The 22,407-nt window shown below is 28.0% G+C and overlaps 1 protein-coding gene and 1 long non-coding RNA gene across 5 annotated transcripts in view; one reads left to right on the forward strand and one right to left on the reverse strand.

The window, feature by feature from the left end:
- Positions 1-10: 10 nt before the first annotated feature.
- Positions 11-22,407, reverse strand: part of LOC105734980 (uncharacterized) — a 61,976-nt gene continuing 39,579 nt past the window's right edge. For all 4 annotated transcript variants that reach the window (XM_086913640.1, XM_086913638.1, XM_086913639.1 and 1 more), the window contains exons 2-4: positions 14,315-14,507; positions 11,793-11,937; positions 11-9,549 (exon numbers count right to left, since the gene is read on the reverse strand). In XM_086913640.1, coding sequence (XP_086769766.1) covers positions 9,278-9,549; positions 11,793-11,937; positions 14,315-14,506 — 609 coding nt within the window. In that variant the 5' untranslated portion in view covers position 14,507 and the 3' untranslated portion in view covers positions 11-9,277. The remainder of the gene's footprint in view (positions 9,550-11,792; positions 11,938-14,314; positions 14,508-22,407) is intronic.
- LOC147656861 (uncharacterized) lies at positions 7,063-9,828 on the forward strand. Its single transcript, XR_015293840.1, has 2 exons — positions 7,063-7,203; positions 9,282-9,828. It is a non-coding gene; the product is annotated as an uncharacterized LOC147656861 (long non-coding RNA).

Consider the following 22,407-nt stretch of genomic DNA (forward strand, 5'->3'; position numbering starts at 1 on the left):
ATTCATTCTCTGTTAGTGAAAACGTTTTATTAAACTCTGAAAGTTACAATAGCAGTAGAGTTTTTCTTTTCTGTTACTCGCGATCTTTTTTTCACTAAAGAATCACATACAAGATTATACAGTACTTGAGGCCCTTCATACGTAATAATCATGATAAATTTCGTCGTAATTTCGTGTCTACGTTCTCGTTTAAGTCAAGAAATAATTCAGTTTTTCAAAAAATTATTATCACGTATCAGAGAAACATTAATTTGAACTAAAATATTTTATCATTATCAAATAAATAACTAACTATCAAATAATCCCAATAAGTTATAAAAAATAAAGTATAATAATTAAAATAAATAGCTTTTCTTTTTCAATTCTTTTTTTAAATTAAAAATAGCGCGAAATAACATAGACGCAAAATTGAAATTTTTTTAAATTTATGTGATTCCTTTCGCAATAGCATTTATGATCTTGTTTTGTGGACATTGATACACAAATAATAACACGAGCAAAACTAAAGGCTACTTAAATTAAAGGATAGACTAAGATCCTAAAATATAGCTCATTTATGAGTAAAATTCGTGTAAATATACTTTTAAAAATATTCCTCGTAAGAAAACAAGTTACGTCGTAAGCGACCGATAAGGACGAGAGTCTCAAATAGACTCGTGCTTTTACGTTCTATTCGACTTATTATATTGCCTTTGTCTGCGGTTGCCCGATGTTATCCGAAATTATCCGTAAATACCCGAATTTTAACCGAAGCCCGTGTTATTTGAATTTTGCTCACTGCTCGAAATTATTCGATGTTATTTAATGTTTCTCTAACTTTATTATTCGATACAATATTTATAAAAAATTCTTATCATCGAAACAATTGCCGAATAAGATTAATCTTTTCATTTTATAAAATTCTATCCAATTTTAAACACAACAGGATAAAATTTTGAAAAATTCATATTATCATTAAAAGTTCATTGTGTCTACGTTATATCACGCAAAATTGTGTAATCAGAGCGGAATCAAAGGTCTTGATGATGGTTTCCGAGTATTGTCACGAAACTTCACACACGAAATTACGACGAGCTTGGATGCGACAAGAAAAATGATCATGTCGTTCATACATGCGAAGTTCCGTTACGTTACCACGTAATTTTCGAGGCAAGTGTGCGATAAGAAAGTTCAACGATAATTATAACTTGCACGAAACTGACTCTCATACGATCTTGTGTTTAAACGTATAGTAAATATTATTAAACGTATAGTAAGTACCGAAGAAATAGCGTGTACTTATATACGTACATATACTGTCGTTCAAAAATTTTAGAATATTTTGTTTTTAATTAAACTTTAATATATAATATAAAATATGTAACGTTTTAAATTAAATTGTGCGCGTTTTCTTCGATAAAATCATTAATGTACAATCGAACTTCCATAACCTCGAAAGCAAACAAAAAGATCAAGATTTTTATTAATCCTTAAACTTAATTCGAATAATAATTTGCTATCTGTGTCATTTCATCTCTATAGTCGAATTCAGATTAATTCAAGTGGAAGTTATTGCTTTTATAACTCGAAGTAACCATTCATCATTTTGATAACATTCGAAATCTACGAAAACAGAAAGTGTTTATATTTACGAGGAATAATTTAATATAGGGTATAGTATACATATAGATTTTTTTCGATAAATTTCAAAAATTCATTTCCCTTCTCAACTCAGATTATTTATCTCTTTTTTTTTTCTTAAATGAAAAATGTTCATTTCTAATTTGATGATTCGTTTCGTTATTGATCTTTGATTAATTTCTTTTAAATCCTGTTTCGACGAACAAAATAAAAATAAAAATTCATATTTTCAAATTATAACCTAACTTTTCAGCAATTTATTGAACGCGATTGCGTATGTTAAATTAAATACAACATACTTTTTAGAAATTACAATAATTGCTAAATGTCACGAGAAATAAAACCCTGAATGGTATATATGATGAACATGTTTTCTTTTTACATAACCAACAAAATTCTGTTGTTACTCTTATGATAGAAAAATTTCTCGATTACCATTTTCTTTCCTTCGTCTAATCAAAAAATATACGTATATCACGAGCATTCAGAACGACCTAATTCACAAATATTTCTGCAAATGTATTTCCAAATTATTAATTTTTCTTCTAAATAAATTTTTCCTTGCACAATATTTTCGCAAAAATTTGTTTGTCGCGTAAAAACAGAATTTTGTGGATCTTGTATTTTTAATTAAAATCCAGATGTGTATGCGAATACAGCCACGTGAACGAGAGTGAAAAGGAAAGTTAGAAATGTTAAACACGATTATTGCTTTCACGTTCGTTTAACTACGTATCAGCTAGAAGAGTCGATTAGAAATGTATATATTCGGTCCAAGATGTTCCGCCATACATAGGCATAGACTATATTTGTCGCAAAATGTTGTTACGCTACATTCATTTTTTCCCCTTCCTCTCCTTTTTTTTTTATTTCTTTCTTTCTTCTTCTTTTCAAGAGAAAACACTCGTTTAAAACGCAGTTATTCCTAGAGATTACGAACCCGTAAATTAAACGTAGCTCCTTAGCTATCTAATTCGGACGAAAAGCGCTATTAATAAATCCAGAACGAAACAAAACACGTAGGATGTGGTTAAATTCTCACGTAACGATGGTAACGAAAATGACAACAAATATGTATATATGTATGAATGTATGTATATACAAGTAGTCGGTGAATATTGAAATGTGTTGCTTGACCGAGACAGATTTCGAAATGAATTAATCCGTAAGAGAAGTTAAAGTAACAATCTTTAATCTTAATTAATAAGATAGAATCATTAAAAATCAGTGTTCTTTTTTTATCGTTTAAAATCGATCGATCACTCGGGACCGTTATAATAAGAAATAAATTTCATCTTATTTTATCATTTTGTTGTATGTATATTATATTATATTAGGATGGAACGAGAGATGTAAAATTTGTTTCTTATTCCTGAACAGCAAATTTTATCTTTTTAAGCTGTCTGATTGATTGATTTTTTAAATACCCACTTTAAATTAATTTTTATTTTCTTCCACTTCGTAATTTGCAGATCCAATGAAAAAAAACATTCATTTCGAAAAGGATTTTTAATTCCAAAATTTGGAAGGTTAAAAGCAAGGTTTTCTTTATTCGTACAATTTCTTTTCGTTTCACCCTAATATTTATTTTTACATTTGCAAAAATTCAGAGATATAGAAATAGCCTCGACGGATGGATCGATTTTGAACAGAGACAATACAATTCCATAGAAAATAGAAAATAGAAACGTTTCGTAGAAAAAAGAGAGACGCCCCTCAAGAAAGCGTCGAGAGATTCTTCACGAGGAACAAAGAAGCTTCCGCAACGAAGCACCGCAGCAACGTAAACAATCGTAATAAGCGTAATACGCATTATATCGTTTAGAGACTTTAAAAAACCTCTTCTTTTTTTTTTTTTTGTTGTTCGCGATTATAAAAGTGGTTTCGACGACGTAGTGACGACATCAATTATCGCAATTGTTAAAAATTATTCAAAATTTATCCTCGAATAACATATCGGCGAAATTAGCGCGGGAAAGCAATGAATTTCAAGTAAGCGTAATTCGTAACGTGGCGTCGATCATCGATTGAGGATCAAAATGGATCTCGTGTCTTGCTATGTAATCTTTATATAATGTGATATATAATATGAATATATATTTTAATCGTAATTTTTGAAGGTAAGCATTTAGTTGTTTTAATCAATTCAAATTAACGTTAATGATATCAAAATTATGCGATAGATTATGTCGTTCAATTATTTACATTCAATATGAACAACGTCATTGATAGAAAGAAAAAAAGTATTTTCCCTTTTGAAAATAAGAATTAAGGAATCTCCGATTCGATTTGCAAATTAAACAGGACATCCGGTATATTTCCATTAATAAATAACAAAGAACGTGTTTGAATCCGTGCATCCGTTCCTCAATTTATGAAAGACGATCTTTTCGGGAGAGTATCGAATCTTAAAAAGAGCGCGAAACGGTAAAAAAGTTCGAAGTTAGCGCACGCGCATAGAAAAAGTTGAATGGCGCGTCTATTTCAACGAGCTTAAATTAATTTACCAAACTATTTACACTGATCGCATCAAACGGAAGGTTGTCGAGCTTGTTATTACAACACGTGCTCGTCTCTCGCTTTACTTAAGCTTAGCAGCTTACAATTAGATACAGATATCTTAGTTAGTTTAGAGATAACTCGTGCGTGTATCATTATTATTATTATATTAGAGTGTATGTATATATATATATATATATAGTTTTTTTTTGTTTTCTTTATGTATATGCATCATATTATATTATATTATTATATAATATACTATATTATTATATATATATCACTAGCACTAGGTGAGTGAGAATTGAAAAACATGGAGGTTACATTCGTGGAATTCCTTCCTCGTTCACCTAGTGCCCAACGCTTTGTAAAATAACTTACAACTGTTCTCATATACATATATAATCGGTGTAACTTTTTGTAATAACTTTAAGTGGACCCCAACGGTAGTCGAACGTGCACGCCTATGCCTCGAGAAGAGTTTTTTTTTTTTCTTTTCTTTTTTTATCCCCCCCCCCCTTTTTATTCAATATCAAGATTTTATAATTATCAAGTAAGATGGTTGAATGTGAAAATTCATAGGGAGAAACTTAAGTTAATTGTAAAGTTGGGAGAATGCTATAATTTTTTTTTTTTTTTTTTTTTTTTACATTATCTTGGATGATTGGTTAAAAGTGGAGGAATATGGTTAATGTATTCATAGTTTGATGTATAAATTTGATAAAAATTCTTAGAATGTGAATATACTTGTTCGTTTAAAATAAAATTATAAATATATATACTTTATAAATATACGTATATACAGTGGTACAGACAAAAGAAAAATAAAATTATTATTATTATTATTTATATTACATGATATTCATGCTATCATTCCGAATAAATATTACGCGATTAAAAGAGAATTAAAAATTTGAATTACAAAATAATAAATAAATTATCGTTGAATATTGTCCTTTTTTTCTCTTTTTCTCACATATCATATTTATTTTTTTATTTTTTTTTTTTATAAAATAACGATGACATATTGTATCAAACTTTTTTTTCCATATCCCGTTGTATATAAATATACAAAGTGAAGTACAATAAACGGTACTTTAAATAATTATAATCAGAGATAACAATAAAAACCTGACTTCTGTTTTCCATTGTTGTTTCCGTTTGTAATACAATTTTAATTGTGTCTAACTATTTGAAAAATACGATATATATAGTCCATAAAATTCTAAAAAGTTTTGCCATAAGATATCATCGATATTAAAAGATCTATAGATATTACGCACTATCTACTTTCTTGTCGTGAAATATATTTGTAAAAAGATATCAATTCCCACGAAAGTCTTCTCGACACACGGGCATAGAAGAATTTGTAACTGTTCTTTTTTTTTTTTTTTTTTTTTTTCTTTTAACTTTTTCCCTTTTTTTTTTTTAAGTATAAATATTGCAGTGTAAATAGATAATTTAAATATTTGTTACTCGAAAGACACATCTAGATCGCATTTCTCGCATTTGCACCGTAAGATCATCGGAAATTACACGTACTCGCTATGATTTCCTCTCCCTCTCTCTCTCTCTCTCTCTCTCTCTCTCTCTCACTCTTTCTCCCCTCTCTCCTTTCTTTCTTTTCGAAAATTTCACCTCGAAAAAAATAACATCGAAGATGGGTGCAGGTGCTGAGTTTACATTTATCGACAGGTGTTGTAAATACTCATAGTGACGTCCCGTAATTATTTTTTCTTTTCTCTATTTTATTCTATCGAATCGTTCCTTTCCTCTTTTCCTCGAATCGAACGCAACCCCGTTTTTTTTTTTTTGTGTGTGTAGTAAGGCTTTTCGAGAAAGATGCGAATAAATCGTCTAACATAGACACGTCGTTTTCTAAAAAAGTCGTCGATTTCTAGCTTTATTCGTTTTCTTTTTATCAACGTGTTGCCACATTTCATATCTACGAACAGGCACGAGATTTCCAGTTTATTATTATTATTATTATTTTTTTTTATCATGTTCATTCATCATGACACATGATCCAAACACTTGTTTAACCCATTATGGATCAAACGAAAAATGCTCGAAAATCGTGCGTTTATAGAATTATTAAAATTGAATTTCGACCAAAGTTCTGTTCTATTTTTTCCAAACAGTGAAAAAATCGTATATTTATAAAGTAGAGATATTGAAATTTAATTCCGATATATGACATAATCAGAGCTCAAAATTCTCTTTGTAAAAGAGAACAAGATTAATTTTTTCAAAATTCGCAAAATCCTATTTTCTTATCTAACTATTATGCTAAAATATTAAAACAAATAAGTAAATCTGCAAAAAGATGTTGCATCATTGATCCTTAATGGGTTAAAGTGTAAAACAAGTAAAGAAGTCTTTTTTTAAGAGATCAATTTCTTCGAGAAAATCAAATTTCCAATATATTCGCTTAATTATCGATACACTGATGTATCGAGATATAGAAATCATATGGTCGAATTTAATATAGAAAATGGTTCCTGTAAATGTCTAATTGGTCGTGACAGAAATTTATCGGTATAACGATATACATATAAAAATCAATCTAACAATTTCTACGGAATATCAACGTGCTACGAACATTCTAAGTACCACTTTAATTTGTTTTTTGTTGTTCATTGTTCACGGAACGACCACAATACGTTTTATAAATAGGCCTGGCGCACACATGATTGGTCGAGACAGAAGTTTCTCGCGGAAGGCAAGAGGTGCAAGACAAAGATAGAATCATATCGTCAACTTTAGACTCCTGTAATCGAAATTGTGAATGGTACCGACAATCGAATTGTGAATCGTCGAAGGAACTTTTTGAGAAAGAAAAATCATTTTTGTACATGAAATGAAATTTTAACCGATATTTAATTGATATATGGAGAAATTGAAATATTAACTCTTTGATTAGTTTCTTAGATAGAGTTTCGAGGTGTTTAATGAAACGAAAGAAAAAGGTATTTGAAGAAATAAATTTAAAGTCCCTTCGATTTCACAGTATAAAAATTATTCCACGTTAGGAAACGTTGAATAACTATAGAGATAAAGTCGAGATAGAATTCTTTTTTATAGGTAAGTATTGAATTTTCAGTTTCTTAACCTCTTACGAATGTATTATGATGTTGAATGATTTATAGTGCGATACAATAAATATTTCCTAAATAAAACTTTTGTGCCCTAGTTTTGGTGCATATAAAATGGTCCATATATCATAGCCGTGTAAAATATTATTGTACGTAAGTCTTAAAAACAAAAGAATTAAACAAATATTATTGATTATAATCAAAATACAGTAATAAATATATTTTAAAGATTAATTTCTTTATCTTATAAATTATTATTATAGATTTTCAAATATATCAGAATGTTTCTTTAAAATAACGCAAGATATCATGGACCATTTTGTGCATTGTAACATTCAAGGTAATAAATATTGTTTGTCAAACATCTTTAAATTAGAAGAAGAATTCAATTAAAATAGAAAATAACATGATCCTCATGCTTCAGATTCAGATGTTTAAGATTACAAATTCGTAAAACTACAAAGCTAGGCCAATTTCTTTAGATTTCTAACATCTTTTTTAACATTGTATGTCATCGTATTAGAATTTGTATTTACACACATTACATATGTGCGCGTATATATCGTGATCAACATATATCAAACTATCGAGGAACGCAACGTTATGAAAAGAAAGTGCACGAGGAACTATTAGAATATAATATTCTTTTGTACTACTATAAATTTAACTAAACGATCTAAAAATTTTTTAAATTGGCACTTAAAATCATATCTAACAATTTCCATTATTATTTTTTCTTTATAGAATTCAAGAATAACATTTGAATGATTCGTTAAAATTCATTAGATTTACTTCATTGATTTTTCTAATCTATTTTTCCTTTGATGATGTTCGAATATGTTCTTTTTTTTCAGATTTTTCTTCTTCTTCATGTGTTTTCAAGAATTCATTTGTTCTTATCTTCTGTCTCATTATGCTCGTGCGTAGAACGTTCCGGTTTAATCGCATTAGAAATATACATATAATGCATCTATTCTATGTATACAACATGTTTGTTATATATATATATATATATTTTTTTTGTACAGAGCTTTCTTTGGTTTTTGAAAAAGAAGGAGTTAGTCTTTTTATAATAATAACGAACAGTTTTCAATTGTATGCAAGGTGTTCGATTTGAGAATTTTTTTTCTTCTTTTCCCCATTTTGTATTATAAATTAATATATCTTTTATCATGGAAGAACTATAATTACTTATTACTTTCCTTATAATTAGATTTCTAATCTTCTAACATTGTTACGTACAAATCAATATACATATAAATAAAATATTTCTATAAAAAAAAAAAAAATAAAACTAAGTAAAACATTCATAAAGTGTCAACAATATTCAGTAATCTCTCAAATAAAGTAAAAAAAAAACTTATTTAAAATATCCTTAACATTTATTTCCTTTAACTTTAAATGATTTTAAAGTTAAAACAAGATTGCAAACTTCCAAGAAAAATTTTCTCTCTAGATATAGAAAGTTCGTTCATAAAATTTTATACCACGTTGATCGACTTTATCTTCAGAAACTGCGATAAGAAAGTTATTCCGTTCCTTATTTCCCATGCAAGATCTTTCAACCGCTATTTGCATCTATAAGTAACCGAAAGAATCTCTATCTATCGTACAATATTCTTTATCCAAGAGTAATATACCAAAGAGTAATAACATCAATAAAACGATATTGTGATCAGATAAAGTCCGAACACCAAGCGTACAACATAGAAAAGTGCACTTTCCTCAGTGACGATTCAAACTGAGTACACGTATGCATATCGATAATATATATATATATCTTTCTATATATATATAGAAAGTTACAAAAGATAAAAGAATCGAGTATAATATACACGTGCAGACTCTTCTCACCATTTATTCTTCATTTTACTTTTCAGAAGCTTTAACTTATATTTTTTCGTAATTTCATTTTCTCTTTAATTTTCCTTCATCTATATTCCTTTCTTTCTCTTTCTAATTTGGTTTGCAGCGATTCAGAAGTTCTTTGAATATATATATATATATTTTCATGACTAAATGAATCCATTTAATTAGCCGATATATTCTAACATCGATCATTATTAGGCTTCGTCGGAATGAGAGCTCTGAGAGCTGCGTTTCTTGTGATTGCCATGATGATGATGGTGATGCTGGTGATGCTGGTGATGATGCTCGGGATGCATTAACGCGTCGGTCTCGGGTTGATTCTGGTGACCGACCAAAAGATCCATCGTGCCTCGTGGAAGTCCAGCTTGATCATTGGCGGGAGGCGGAAGTGGCGTCGCCACAGGCGACTCGGTTGGTAATGGGACGCAATGTAACACATAGCATCTGACACCGGCCAAAATGATGCCTAAAAATTATAAGATTTTGTTGTATTATGAGAGATTTTTAAAATTGTGTTTTTTTATAAAAAGAAAGTGTTTATTAGAAAATTATTTACAGGGTCTACATGCTCTGTAATTGATAAATAATTTTTTAATAATAATTCAATAACGAAAATTATCAAAACGAAAGTTTTTGCCAAAGAAATAATTAAAATTAGAAATTTTCAATTAAGTTATGTTCTCATATTTTTAAAACATATTGTACAGAAGTAAATAATAAAGTAATAACTGAACGTCTATCTAAATATTTGGATTGATTACTGCTAGATGTACATTTGCATATTATATATGAAATCCTTTGATATTCTTAATTAGAAATTTAATATTTTATAAATTTTTGTTATATTTACATGTATGTATTTATGTATTTTAGAGTGAAAATATAATTGTAAGTAAAATTTTCACAAATTATTCACTAGAAAATACTAATTGTTTCATTAATTACAAGTAATTGTCACATTGACTTATAAAAATAATTAACTCGTTTTTAATTATTAAATGGATTCATTTTTAGAATTTGCATAATCTAAATATTTTAATAAATAAATTTTTCTACAATGACAAACATCCTGTACTTAATTCAGAAATTTAATTACATATTAATTTAATAACATGAGTATGTACATATGTACAATTTGTTAATTTAAACCTTCGTTTAATAAATAAAGAAAATAAGCACCTGTGGTTGCGATAATTTTCGTAGGTTGAACCATAATTAGTTTAGTGTTATACAAATCCGATCAAAATTTACGTAGAACTTCCGAAAATCCGTAGAAAATTTATGTTAACCATTCATCTATAAATTTCTCATTAATATCGTATAATTAATACGCTTCGAAGTATATTTTTCGAATTTAATTCTCCTCTTCGCTAAGTTTACGATTGCGCTTTGATAATCGTTGCATATGAATTTCATCGAGATACTTTAATGAATGCAAATATTACAAAGTTTCTTAATTGCATCTGCATTTAAATATGGCTGGATAAAACAACGTTCTATCATCGAATTAGATAATCGTATATAATCTTTTTTTGTCGATAATCAAATCGTTTTAATTTCTTTCATCAAAATGCATTAATCGTATATGAGATTTGATAATTGTACAAAATTTTTGAAAAAATATACAATGTTAAATAAATTATATAATTAAATGAATCTGAAAAAGAAAAGAAAATAAAAATTAAAAATAGAATTTTTTTAATATTTTGGTAAAAAAAACTAACAAATTAATAAATTTTTTTATACAAAAATGAATAAATATACCAAGAAATTTTTAATTTTATTTAAAATTAGGAAAAAAATTCAACCAATTAAAACTTTCTTTATATGAAATTATTCCACCATTATTTTCACCATTTTCACATATTTTTAAATATATCCATGCTCCATCATAAAATATAATACTAAATATAATACTCGAAATTAGATGAAAATTAAAAAAAAAAAAAAAAAGAAAAAAAGAAAAGAAATTTATCCATATAATGAGAAATATATTTTTGTTTTAAGAATCTTATTAATATATTTCTATTTCAAAATATCAAACGATAACAATAATAAACAAATAATATCAATTTTCATGAAATGAAAATCACGTTATTCAAGTTTTCTCTTGGTCGAGTCAAATAACAGACATCGTTTTTATTCGCAATTACAATGGTTAACTGAACAGTAACTTGGTTACCTTGGAACGGCAGGAATACGATTGGTTTATAAAATCTTCGAGAAAGACGAGAAAGATCTTTTCAAGCTTCCTCATTGTCCAAGTATTTCACTTCTACGAGATAAATAACATAAACTTTATTTCCCGAGAGCGAAGTAAAATTTTTCTTTTCAATAATTTATTATAGATTCGTCGAATCATATACTACTATATTCAAATCACAATTCACTTTAAAATTCTTTTAAAACACGATCAAAATGAATAAATTCTACACAATCTAACACCCACGTATGTCACATACATCATTATCAATCCTGCAATCCCTTAAATTATTGAATGAATTGCACCGTTCACGATATTCTCTTAACGATTTATTCCTCTTTTCCGCGCATTTTATTCGAAATTAAACAAGAACAGAGGATGGTATATTTCCTTGACCCATTCTCTTTTCCCATTCGTCAAGAAGGAGGAACGAATCGTTTTGGCACGAGTTCAGCATTTTCTTGGTACAGTTTCACGAAGTGAAAGAAGAGGAAAAAATGGCTTACCCAGGAGAAGTAGAATAGAACCCGCGACGAGCAAAGCGAGTCTATGATCGGTGGTCGTCGCACCCGGTGCAAGTTGGACTAGACCGACAACCAACACGACTGCACCCAACAATAGGCATACCACAACCGCATGCAGCCCAGATATCTGCGAATAACGATGCCTCCATTTAAATATTTCCACAAATCTTTTAAGTTTTTGCGAACGAATTTTCCTCTCCTCGGATTCGAGAAATTTGGATTATTCGTTTCTCTTCTTAAACGTTTCTACAGAACGTTGATGTACTTTTGTTCACTGCTGGAAAGAAGTCTCGCGGAACGAATGAATCTGATTGGTCAATTTGAAAGGAAACGCCTATTTTCACACACATTTTTGTTTCATGGTATTTGTTATATATATTAATCCAGTAAAACGGCGATCTGTATCTAAACTTCATGCATTAGCGTAGGCATAGAATCAAAAGAATTCTAACGTATCGATATAATATAAAAATTTTTTCATTTCTCATAATAAGTATCTAAGATAATAATTGTACATATATGAATAAGCTAGACATACTGTATATTAATATTATATCAAAATAATTAATTTCCAATCTTAGATGATTATTCTAACGTAACTTTATAAATGAAAATAACTTTTACGATTTTGAATATTCAAATTATAGCTCTTCTAAACGTGTGTATATGTGTGTAATATCAGGATTGTCAACAAACCGTCTGAAGTGGAGATGGGCGGTCCTAGCGAAAGACCCCTCTTACTCTTGTGTCGTCCCGCGAGATTTCTTTCTAGCAGTGAACAGTATATTTGTGGAACTAGCTTTGAAACATCGAGGGATAAAATGAATGTTAAAGTTGATGTGCAAAAATGTCGAGACTTCTTTATTACATATAGAAGGTGTCCCAAAAATGTTGAAATAATGCATAAACTGCAGATAATTTCAAGTAACATTTTTCTTTACGAAAACTTTCGTTACGATTTTATTAACGGAGCGTGTAACCTAGTAGAGCCATGACATAGCGTTGATTACCGATCGAGTAACAACACGACAAGTTCACAATCACAAGTCTACAATATCGAAGAAAGTGCATTGAATATAATAAATATTTTTATCGATAAAAAATTATATCGAATTATATTATGAACAATGAATAAATAAATAAATATAATATTCAATATTTTCGAGATTTATTGCTTGGACTTGTTCGTGTTTAATCGACGATATATAGTTAATACTGTCACTATATTACGCGCTATTATGTGATTGGCCAGTGTTTTTTTGTTAATAATTCGTTAACAAAGCAGTAACGAAAGCTTTTTCAAAGGAAAATGTTGTTTGAAATTATCTCAGGAATCTTCATGGATGTTTCTAATATTTTTGGGATACCTTGTATATATGAGTTTATAAGTAGATCGCAATATTTGTGCGAAATGAAATTTTTACGAACGTGAGTAACGAGATGGAATAGAGACTTGGCTTATTCTTCAAATATCATAATGCGCGTTATACTTCGAATATTACGAACTTTTTTGCAGATCGTGTGCAATGTGAAATATTTCATTTAGATGCATAAATATCCGCAGTTTACTTATAAAAAATGTTTCTGTTGGATAAAGTGAGACGAAGATAAAGACAGTTCTGTGGTAATAATTGTATTGGTATTCGAATAAAGCGATTAATTAATATTATTATTTTTACTAATTGAAAAATATACTGAATGCAAAAAGTATTTTTACATCATTATTATATTTATCACGTCATTTATTTAATTAGATCAATATATTTATAGATATATAATTTTGTATCATTTGATATATTCTTATGACTACAAAAATTTGATACTATTAAAATTAAAATATATACTCTATATATAATATAAATAGACAAGGAAAAAATAAAAAAATACCATTTTGCATAATTTCATTTTTTTCATATCATAAGTTTTATCATAAAATTCAAGTTAAAATATCTGAAATAATAATATTTTACTATAAGTGGCTTAGTAATTTTTTTTATACTAAATAATAATCTGCATCGATTAATTGATTAAAAGATACGTGATTAAAAAAAGAATTTAACCTTCGTATCTCCTCCAAATGTCCACTAACAAAAAAATTAATAACTATATGTTACATTTTCTTCTATAATGTACAACTTTTGTTATAATTTACAAGTTATTTGAAGTCATCATATTACTAAACTCATTCTTCGAGTTATATATTTCTATGCGTGTACAATAAATTTACACATAAATTTTTCTTTTATTTCATTGAAAAAATATAAATATGCAATGCAAATACTTTTTTTCACTCACTGTATTATCCTCACTATCCAAATATAATAGCTTCAATATTTTTTTTAGATGTTCAGATAGCTTGCCGTCCATTATACACCGCCCATAATTGGACAGGGCGCAAAAATCGAACATTCGTGCTATCACGAAGCACACCCACGATGCGTATCGAGATCGATAAAATAGTCACGACGACGAGTTGGTCATTGCGACATATGTCGAGAAATTACCTTGCCACAGAGATACAGCTCGGGCAAAGGCTCGAGGTGGCTGTTGTGGCCATGGGGGCTGGGTGTGGGCGGCGAACCTTGAGGCGGTGGCATCCATTGGCCCCCCAGGTAAAGCTGACTAGGACGCTTTAATCTTTTTTCCTGCCGTTTACGCTCGTGGCGAACTGCCACCGCTGGCATTGCACCGATCATCCTGAAAAACAGCGAGGCAGAGTTAGTTAAAAATAATTAAAAAAAATTTCTTCGCCTTGCTCGAGGTTAAAAATGATATTTTCGCTTCTTTTTTCTCTTGCGATCTTGTTTCTTTTTAAGGTATGAGTATTTTCTTTTTTTTTTTTTTTTTTTTTTTTTTGTGTAATTTTGATTGATTAAATTTTAAGATCTTTACTTTGATTAAAATTGGAAATTAAGGATTAGTAATTAAATATTAGTAATTAGAAATGATATTTTCATACTTCTTTTTGCAATTTTGTTTTTTTAAGATTATGAATTTATTTTTTTGAAATTTTGATTCATTGAATTTTTAGAAATTTTTATTTTTAACAGTTGGAAATTAGGTATTAATTGAAATTTCGAAATATTTTAAAATTCGAAAGATTTCGAGGTTTTTTTATTTCGAATTTTTTTTTTTACATATCCGTGGTTTTAATAATTCATGAGTGTTTATGGGTTAAAAATATTTCATTATTATGTCTCATTCAAAATCTTGAAAATTTTCGAAATTAAAAGAAAAAGTTTTCGAAATATCTTGTTATTTTAAAATTTTCGAAAAGGAGATAAAAAATAATTTATATGTAACTATAGCAATATAATAATATAAATAATATTTTATATAGCAATTTAGATAAATAACTGATGAAAAGTTATCGTTAAAATATGGATTTATTTTTATTTAATGATAGTTCAATCGAGTAGAAATATATTATATTCTTACATTTTTCAAAAGAAATTGAATACGCCCCAGTAGAAAATTCCATGTTCGATGCTATAATTCATCTACCCCTTCTTTTCAAGTGTGAAAGTACCTGACGCGTGTCGATGAATCTGTTTGCCCCAATTCCCAAAGTTTACACAAGATTTTACCGTTTTATCTTCCATATATGACGCATGAAAAATGATATATCATAATTCCAAGAATAATGATGATAACAGAAGAGATTATTTTACATCTCTTTATAATATATCTGATAAATTTTGTAATCTATATATCAAAGACAAAATATATTTTTCATGTATTATTTTATTTGACTATAAATATTTTTTTATAAATCTATTTTTATATTTTACTTTTATTTTTAACTTACAAGTATATTCGTTTTTATCGTAAAATAGTGTAAAAAAACATTTAAAAAGTTTAATAAGATCTCAACAATCGAGCCTTAGTAATTATTTCTTTAAATAACTTTTAAAGGAACAATTCGCGCGTATTCAGAAACATTGCATCATAGTACAAGTTCTAACAGTGCAGAAAGATCTATAAATATATACAAGCTCGACTGTTTCTCATTTTCGTTTACTTTGATTACAATGAGAACACAGTTTGCAGTAGAGTAACTGGTAACTAGTCAGACACACCGGATTCAACAACAAGATACGATTCTCTTGCAACATTCTATCAAATGAATATCTCTCAATGTAATTAAACTCTGTCCTGTATCGCAAACGAATTGTTACTTTAACATTAAGTTTGATTTGTACAACAAACAAATCAATTATCTTATTACAGTAAATTATCGGTTTTCGCCAAAAAATTTATACTCTTTAAATATTTCAGAAATATCTGGTAATAGATTCATGTATACGCAATATGAGTTATTTTTATTTATAAATAAAATTATATTTCGAATATTTGTTATTCAACATTTTTTAAATTGAACTTGTTCCGTTTCAAATAAATATAAATAATGAATTAGATAGATGACTTCTTAAAAAAAAGTTACTAAACAAAAAATCACTAGATTGAAAGGTATCTTCAATTTTATAGAATTTATCGTATCGTATGAAAAATGAGAAACACAATATCCTAGTGTTTACATTTCCCTTGTCTTTCAAATTTTTCAAATATAAATATCTTCTAAATAACAAATAACTTTGTTACAAATGGCTTAATACTAGAACTACCAAATAAATTTTGACTTGAAAACAATCCCATTTGAAAAATCGAACAACCAATAATTCACTAGACTTCAAATAATTGCTTTCACAGATTAAAATGGATTACTTTGTTACATTCATCGAACGATCTCTCGAAAGATGTATTCGATACCATGATATCGATCGTGATTCTCGTGAAACAGAGGACAGATAAAAGTTCCGATTTCAAAACTTTTGACTCGAAAAATCGTTTCACCAATAATAATCTAGATAGAGATAATTTCTTTCACAGATCAAAATGGATCACTCCGTTACATTCACCGTTCGATCTCTCGAAAAACGATATTCGATATCGTGACGTATCGATCGTTACTCGTGAAACGGAGAATAGGTTAGATTTTCGATTTCAAAACTTTTGATCCGAAAAATCATTCGATCAATGATAGACAATTTCTTTCAGATCAAAATGGATCACTCCGTTACATTCACCGATCGATCTCTCGAAAAACGTATTATCGATATCGTGACGTATCGATCGTTACGAAAACTCGTGAAACGGAGAATAGGTTAGGTTTCAAAACTTTTGATCCGAAAAATCATTGGACCAATGATAGATAATTTTTTTCACAGATGAAAATGGATCATCTCTCGAAATATGTATTATTATATAAATTATATGCGTTTAATCGAAACTCGCAGGAACTGAAACAAGAAACAGATAAGATGTTACTCGATTTCGACGAAATGGTGGTTTATCGGTAATAATGGCGGTCGCGCTTTCGGCGAGTTCGTGAACCAGGAGACGCGCTATGAACTTTAGTGACCCCAGATGACCCCGTCGGTCGATACGTCACTACATCCGCCCTCCTTTTCGCTCACCAGCTACCTGGAACCGTAGCCGGGTTCTATGGGGTTGCGCGGATCGACGTTAAAAACGAGGTTGCGATGCTTTTAATCGTATCCCTGTTTTATATATATATATGCTCTCATTACCAGAAATTCTGGGGATTTTTGTTAAACGCCTGTGAAACGATAAATAAAAAAAGGTGTGGAAATGAACTTTCTCCTCGTGTTTAAACTTTTTTTCGTCTTCGAGAAAATTTTCTTTTGAAAATTTTGCAATTATTGATCGATCGAAAAAAGAAAGAAGAAGAGAGGATAAAAATTTATGAAGATTTGAATGTTTCGTTAAACAAAAACTGTGACTATGTTCTTTCCATCTTTAAGGTTTTTCAATGATTTTGCAATTATTCTTTCCGATTGGAAAAAAGAAAAAAAAGTGAGGAGGAAAGAATTTATGGAAATTCGAAATTCTGCTTTTGTTAAGCAGACAAGATTAGAGTATAAAGTCATTGAATATAATGTATTATTATGCTAAACATTTATTCTTTTTATCTTTAATTTTTTTTTTTTTTTAAGGATTTTGCAATTATTTTCTCTGATGAAAGAAAAGGAAAAGGGAGAAAAATTTATGGGAATTCGATAGGGCTGTTAAACAGAGGAGAGCCGAGATTAGAGTAGGTCGTCGAGATAGTATTACATGGTATTATCTAGGTGCAAAGTTATCGATATCTAAGCAGCTTTATTCTTGTTTAACAATGATGTCCACTCAATATCGATGGTTGCTTAAAAATCTTGACGTTTATAAAGAGGAGTAAGATAATAAAGGATACTTTATCCAACAAGATTATATCGTTCGATGAATTATAATATTGCTTTTAACGATTAGCATGCTGTTTTCTTTATAAATGGTAAGAAAAATTTGATATCATCGATTTATCGTTGTTAAATTAATTTCGTTACTAATGAAAATCGATAATGTTCGATGAAAGTTTGAGATTAAAATAAAAGATAAATTTTAATTTATCGTATCATTTTCTTCTATTAAATTTTCGAACACGTACTTTTAATTACCGTAATTAAATTTTTATTAAAACATGAAATATTATACTTGTTCAAGTATCGTGTTTGATTTACCTTACAATTACAGAGCAAGTTTTTGAATAAAATATAATTCTAAATTGCTTATAGGCAAATCATCTTCTCGACATTCTGACTTTTTATAGCGTAATTCCATTCTTCGAAATGGCGATATTCGATAATATGAAACGTAATAATAAAAGAAATAAAATAATAAATTTGTTTCTTATTGAATTTCAATTTTCTTAAAACATTCATACGTTTCCATTATTTTCTTTTTTTTTTTTCTTCGACAAATAAGTTTCAGTCTTTTTTCTTTCATTCAAAATTCTTTTTTTTATTATTATTATTATTATTATTATTATTTATTATTTGAAACTGTAATATTTGTTTTGAAAAACGGAAATGTTTTTTCGCGAAATATTTACTTCCATTCAGTAATCTCTCTTTTATTCTTTTATTCACTTTTCCTCTATGTGGAAAAGTTATGTTGTTTCGTTATGAAATTCAAAATGTTTTTCCATCAAATTTTTACGCAGGAACGTTTAAGAAAATATTTGGCATGAAACGTATACCTTTATCAAAGATAAAAAAAAATAAATATCTCATAAACGCAAGTGTTAGATTGAAAGTGTTGCAACGAAAACGCGAAATGTAAAATAATATATTTTATTTCTTTTCTTTTTTTTTTTTTTTGGTCTCGTTTAAAAAGAGATCGTTTCGATATAAATCGATAATAAATTTGAAATTATTGGGCAACTAACCCTTTTATTTATTCTATTGAGCATTTTTATATGCTCTATTTATTTTTCTCGGTTATTCTTAACTTTTATAACGATAATTAATATTTTTTTAAATTTTATTTTTTTATAAATAATATTGTTATAATATAAAAAAATATAGGAAAATATTAGAAATATACATAAAAATAAATGTATATATTTATGTAGAATCGTTTCCATTATTTTTATATTTTTTAAAATATAGATTATATTGTTATATATTTGGGAGAAAATTCCTTTTCATAAAAATTTCATAAAAATCTTTTAATATTCATTCTTTTATATTCTCTTTTATACTCAATAAAACTTTTATTTAGTTATATTATATATATATATATATATATACAAATGCATTATTAAATTTCTTTTCTCTTATATTATCTTATTAAATCACTTGAAAGTTTTCGAATTTGAATCATTGTTTCTAAAAAAAAAAAAAAGAATAAATAAGTTATCAGAAGAATATTTTCTATATTCCAAAAAAGAAATCATTGCAATAATTTTTTACAGATGAAAAAGAAACATTATTTTTATCTTAACAATTTCGTACTTTCTTAATTTTAAAAAATCAATCATCAGTAACTGTCAAATTACATGAATATCATCAATTATCATACTCATAACCTTACGTAAAATTTGTTGACAGAAAAGAATATAATTCAATTTAATAATAATAATAATACGATAATTTAATTATTTCATATCTCCTTCCTAATTTTTAAACAAATTAATCGATATATCCAGTAATTCATTTACTTGCTCAATTGATACAATCAATTATATTTGTAAAAGATAACCTTACATAAAATTGGTTGGCACACGAAGAATATGTCACGAATATATATTATTATGCCAAGAATAACTGTCTGAAATATTCTATTGCAATACATTTTACGCGATAAAGAATACCAGGAAGCAATTGGGAACTAGTCACTTTTAGACATAAATTTTCTCTGTTAAAGACAAGACCTCTCTCCGAATATTTCGTGCCAAAAATATAACGTTTTACAGAATCGGATGTCGTGCATATTCGCTCGAGCTCGGCCGATAATAAAGTACGAGTCGGTGAACGAAGCAACTTTTTATCCAGGTCGTTGAATTTGTCTCATTGCGCAGTAGAGCAAAAATCCATATCGCGCGCAAACATCGTAGAGAAGGGAAAAATAGCTTTTGTAGATGTATCTGATCCTCGGTTTTCGTTGCATGTTGATGAAACGATCCATTACGTATCGAGGCAAATTATTCAAAGATTGCTCTAAAATCCCATTTTTACGTTTTAATTAATATGAGAGAAATGAAATAAATATTTTTTAAATATTGGATCGAGCAATATATAGATTAAATATTGAGATTAAATATATAGAATAATACATTTTGTTCGTGACTTTTCCAAGGGATTGTTATTATCCATTAATGTCGCAAATTATTCGAAGGCAAAATTGATGTTTTAACGTTTGAAACAATTGAAAAAATTAATTATTAATTGTTACAGTAAATACAAGATTGTGCGTAAAACGACATTTATTATCGATTTGAAATTTTATTGCCAGAAAATGAAATTGAAATTGAATATTGTATATAATGTTGAAAATGATCGTTATTAATGTAAGAAAAATTTATCATTTTTTTTTTTTTGCTTATGATTTAATTGTAAATATATCGTGTCGTACTATAAAAATGATTCTGAATATTTTAAAATTTTTTTATGAAACGTTGCAATTAATTTCCCTTTAGTTTCGATGAAATAACTTAAATTATATATACTCTTAACACTTTTAATACTAGAATATTCTTAAAACAATTATTATTATATTACTCGATATTTGGTTTAATACGATAGATGGCATAGAGAAATGACATAGAGAAGAACATCAAAGTAGCGTAACATCAGGATAGGATCAAAGTGGTGTGCTAAATAATTGTTACTTCGTTATTAAGTTCCAGGTTAAATCAATGTCTGAAATTCTATCATAAGACTGAAATGTAATTATAGAATAATTATAAACGATCGATAAGTGCTATCACGTTTAAACGTAAATTAATTTCAAAAAAAAATTATGTCAAATAAACAGAGCTTAACGAGCACGACCATTTAATATTTACATTCTATTTAAATAATTCATTCTATAAAAAGAAAGTAGTAAAAAAAAAAAAAAAAAGTATTACAAGATGTAACGAGGGAAACAGTTAGAAAAGATTAAAAATTTAATTGTTTTTGACATCCTTCGGAAAAAATTAATTTTCTTTCTTGCCGTTAACACTTGAGCAACAATTCCTATCCTTTTATCCTCGAATTAATTAATTAGATACAAAACATTTGCCTTCATTATTGATTAAATAAATAAATTAATATTAATTCACATCTTATCGAATTGTATTAACAAATTTAATAATGTATTATAATACGTATTGTTAATTATTTAGTGGTTTTCAAACAATTTTAACGATTTTAAAGAGATTTCGAAAGCTTGCCATCAAACGAGCTTTTCTGATCAAATCTCTTTTTTCCAGAACCACTTCGATGGAATATCCTTCTTCTAAAAACGAAAAGATGAATGAAAACTTCAAAGGTTGAGGACATAAAGAAATCATGAAAACGTCACGTTCGATCACGTCTGTTCGCATAGAACAGTGTTTCTCAACTTTTTTAAAGTCGCGAATCTGATACAGTCAAATAACTTGCGATTATCCTCTTCTCTTCCTTGTACAAATAAGATAAATTTTAGAAAAATATCAAAGATCGCCGCTCAAAAATATTATAATGACTCGCATTCAATTAACACATCGTGTTTTTTCTTCTTAAATAATTGCGGCTAACCATTGGTTGAGAACCACTGGTATGCTCGAGAAGCTCTAAGTCTTTCGTCGAACACGTTTTCTCCATGGAAAATTGATTTTATGATTATTATTTAAACATGATTCACGATGGGAATTCCAATATGTACATAACCTTAAAAATCTCGTTCAGATTAATTCAAGATTAAATCAAGAATTCAAAAGGATCGAATGAAACGAATTCTGTTGCGTATAATAATTCTTTTTCCTTAATTTTATCGCTGTTACTGTTTTCGAAAGATGTTACGAATATTTCATAAAATATGCTTTTAACTTTTTTTTATATTAAAAAAACGTTTAACACAGTTAAACGTGTCACCTCGACACGTCGATAGGCTTATAACACAAGATTTTTATTTGGATACCTGGAAGAGTTATTATTAATATATTTTGACGTGGCCAAGTTAAATTAATTTTCGAATTCATATTCAAAGCAAGATACATGGTGACAAACTGAAACGC

This window comes from Apis florea, unplaced genomic scaffold (genome assembly GCF_048593485.1).
Source record: "Apis florea isolate Af1SG1 unplaced genomic scaffold, ASM4859348v1 contig_3496_pilon, whole genome shotgun sequence".
In the NCBI taxonomy this organism is placed as follows: domain Eukaryota; kingdom Metazoa; phylum Arthropoda; class Insecta; order Hymenoptera; family Apidae; genus Apis; species Apis florea.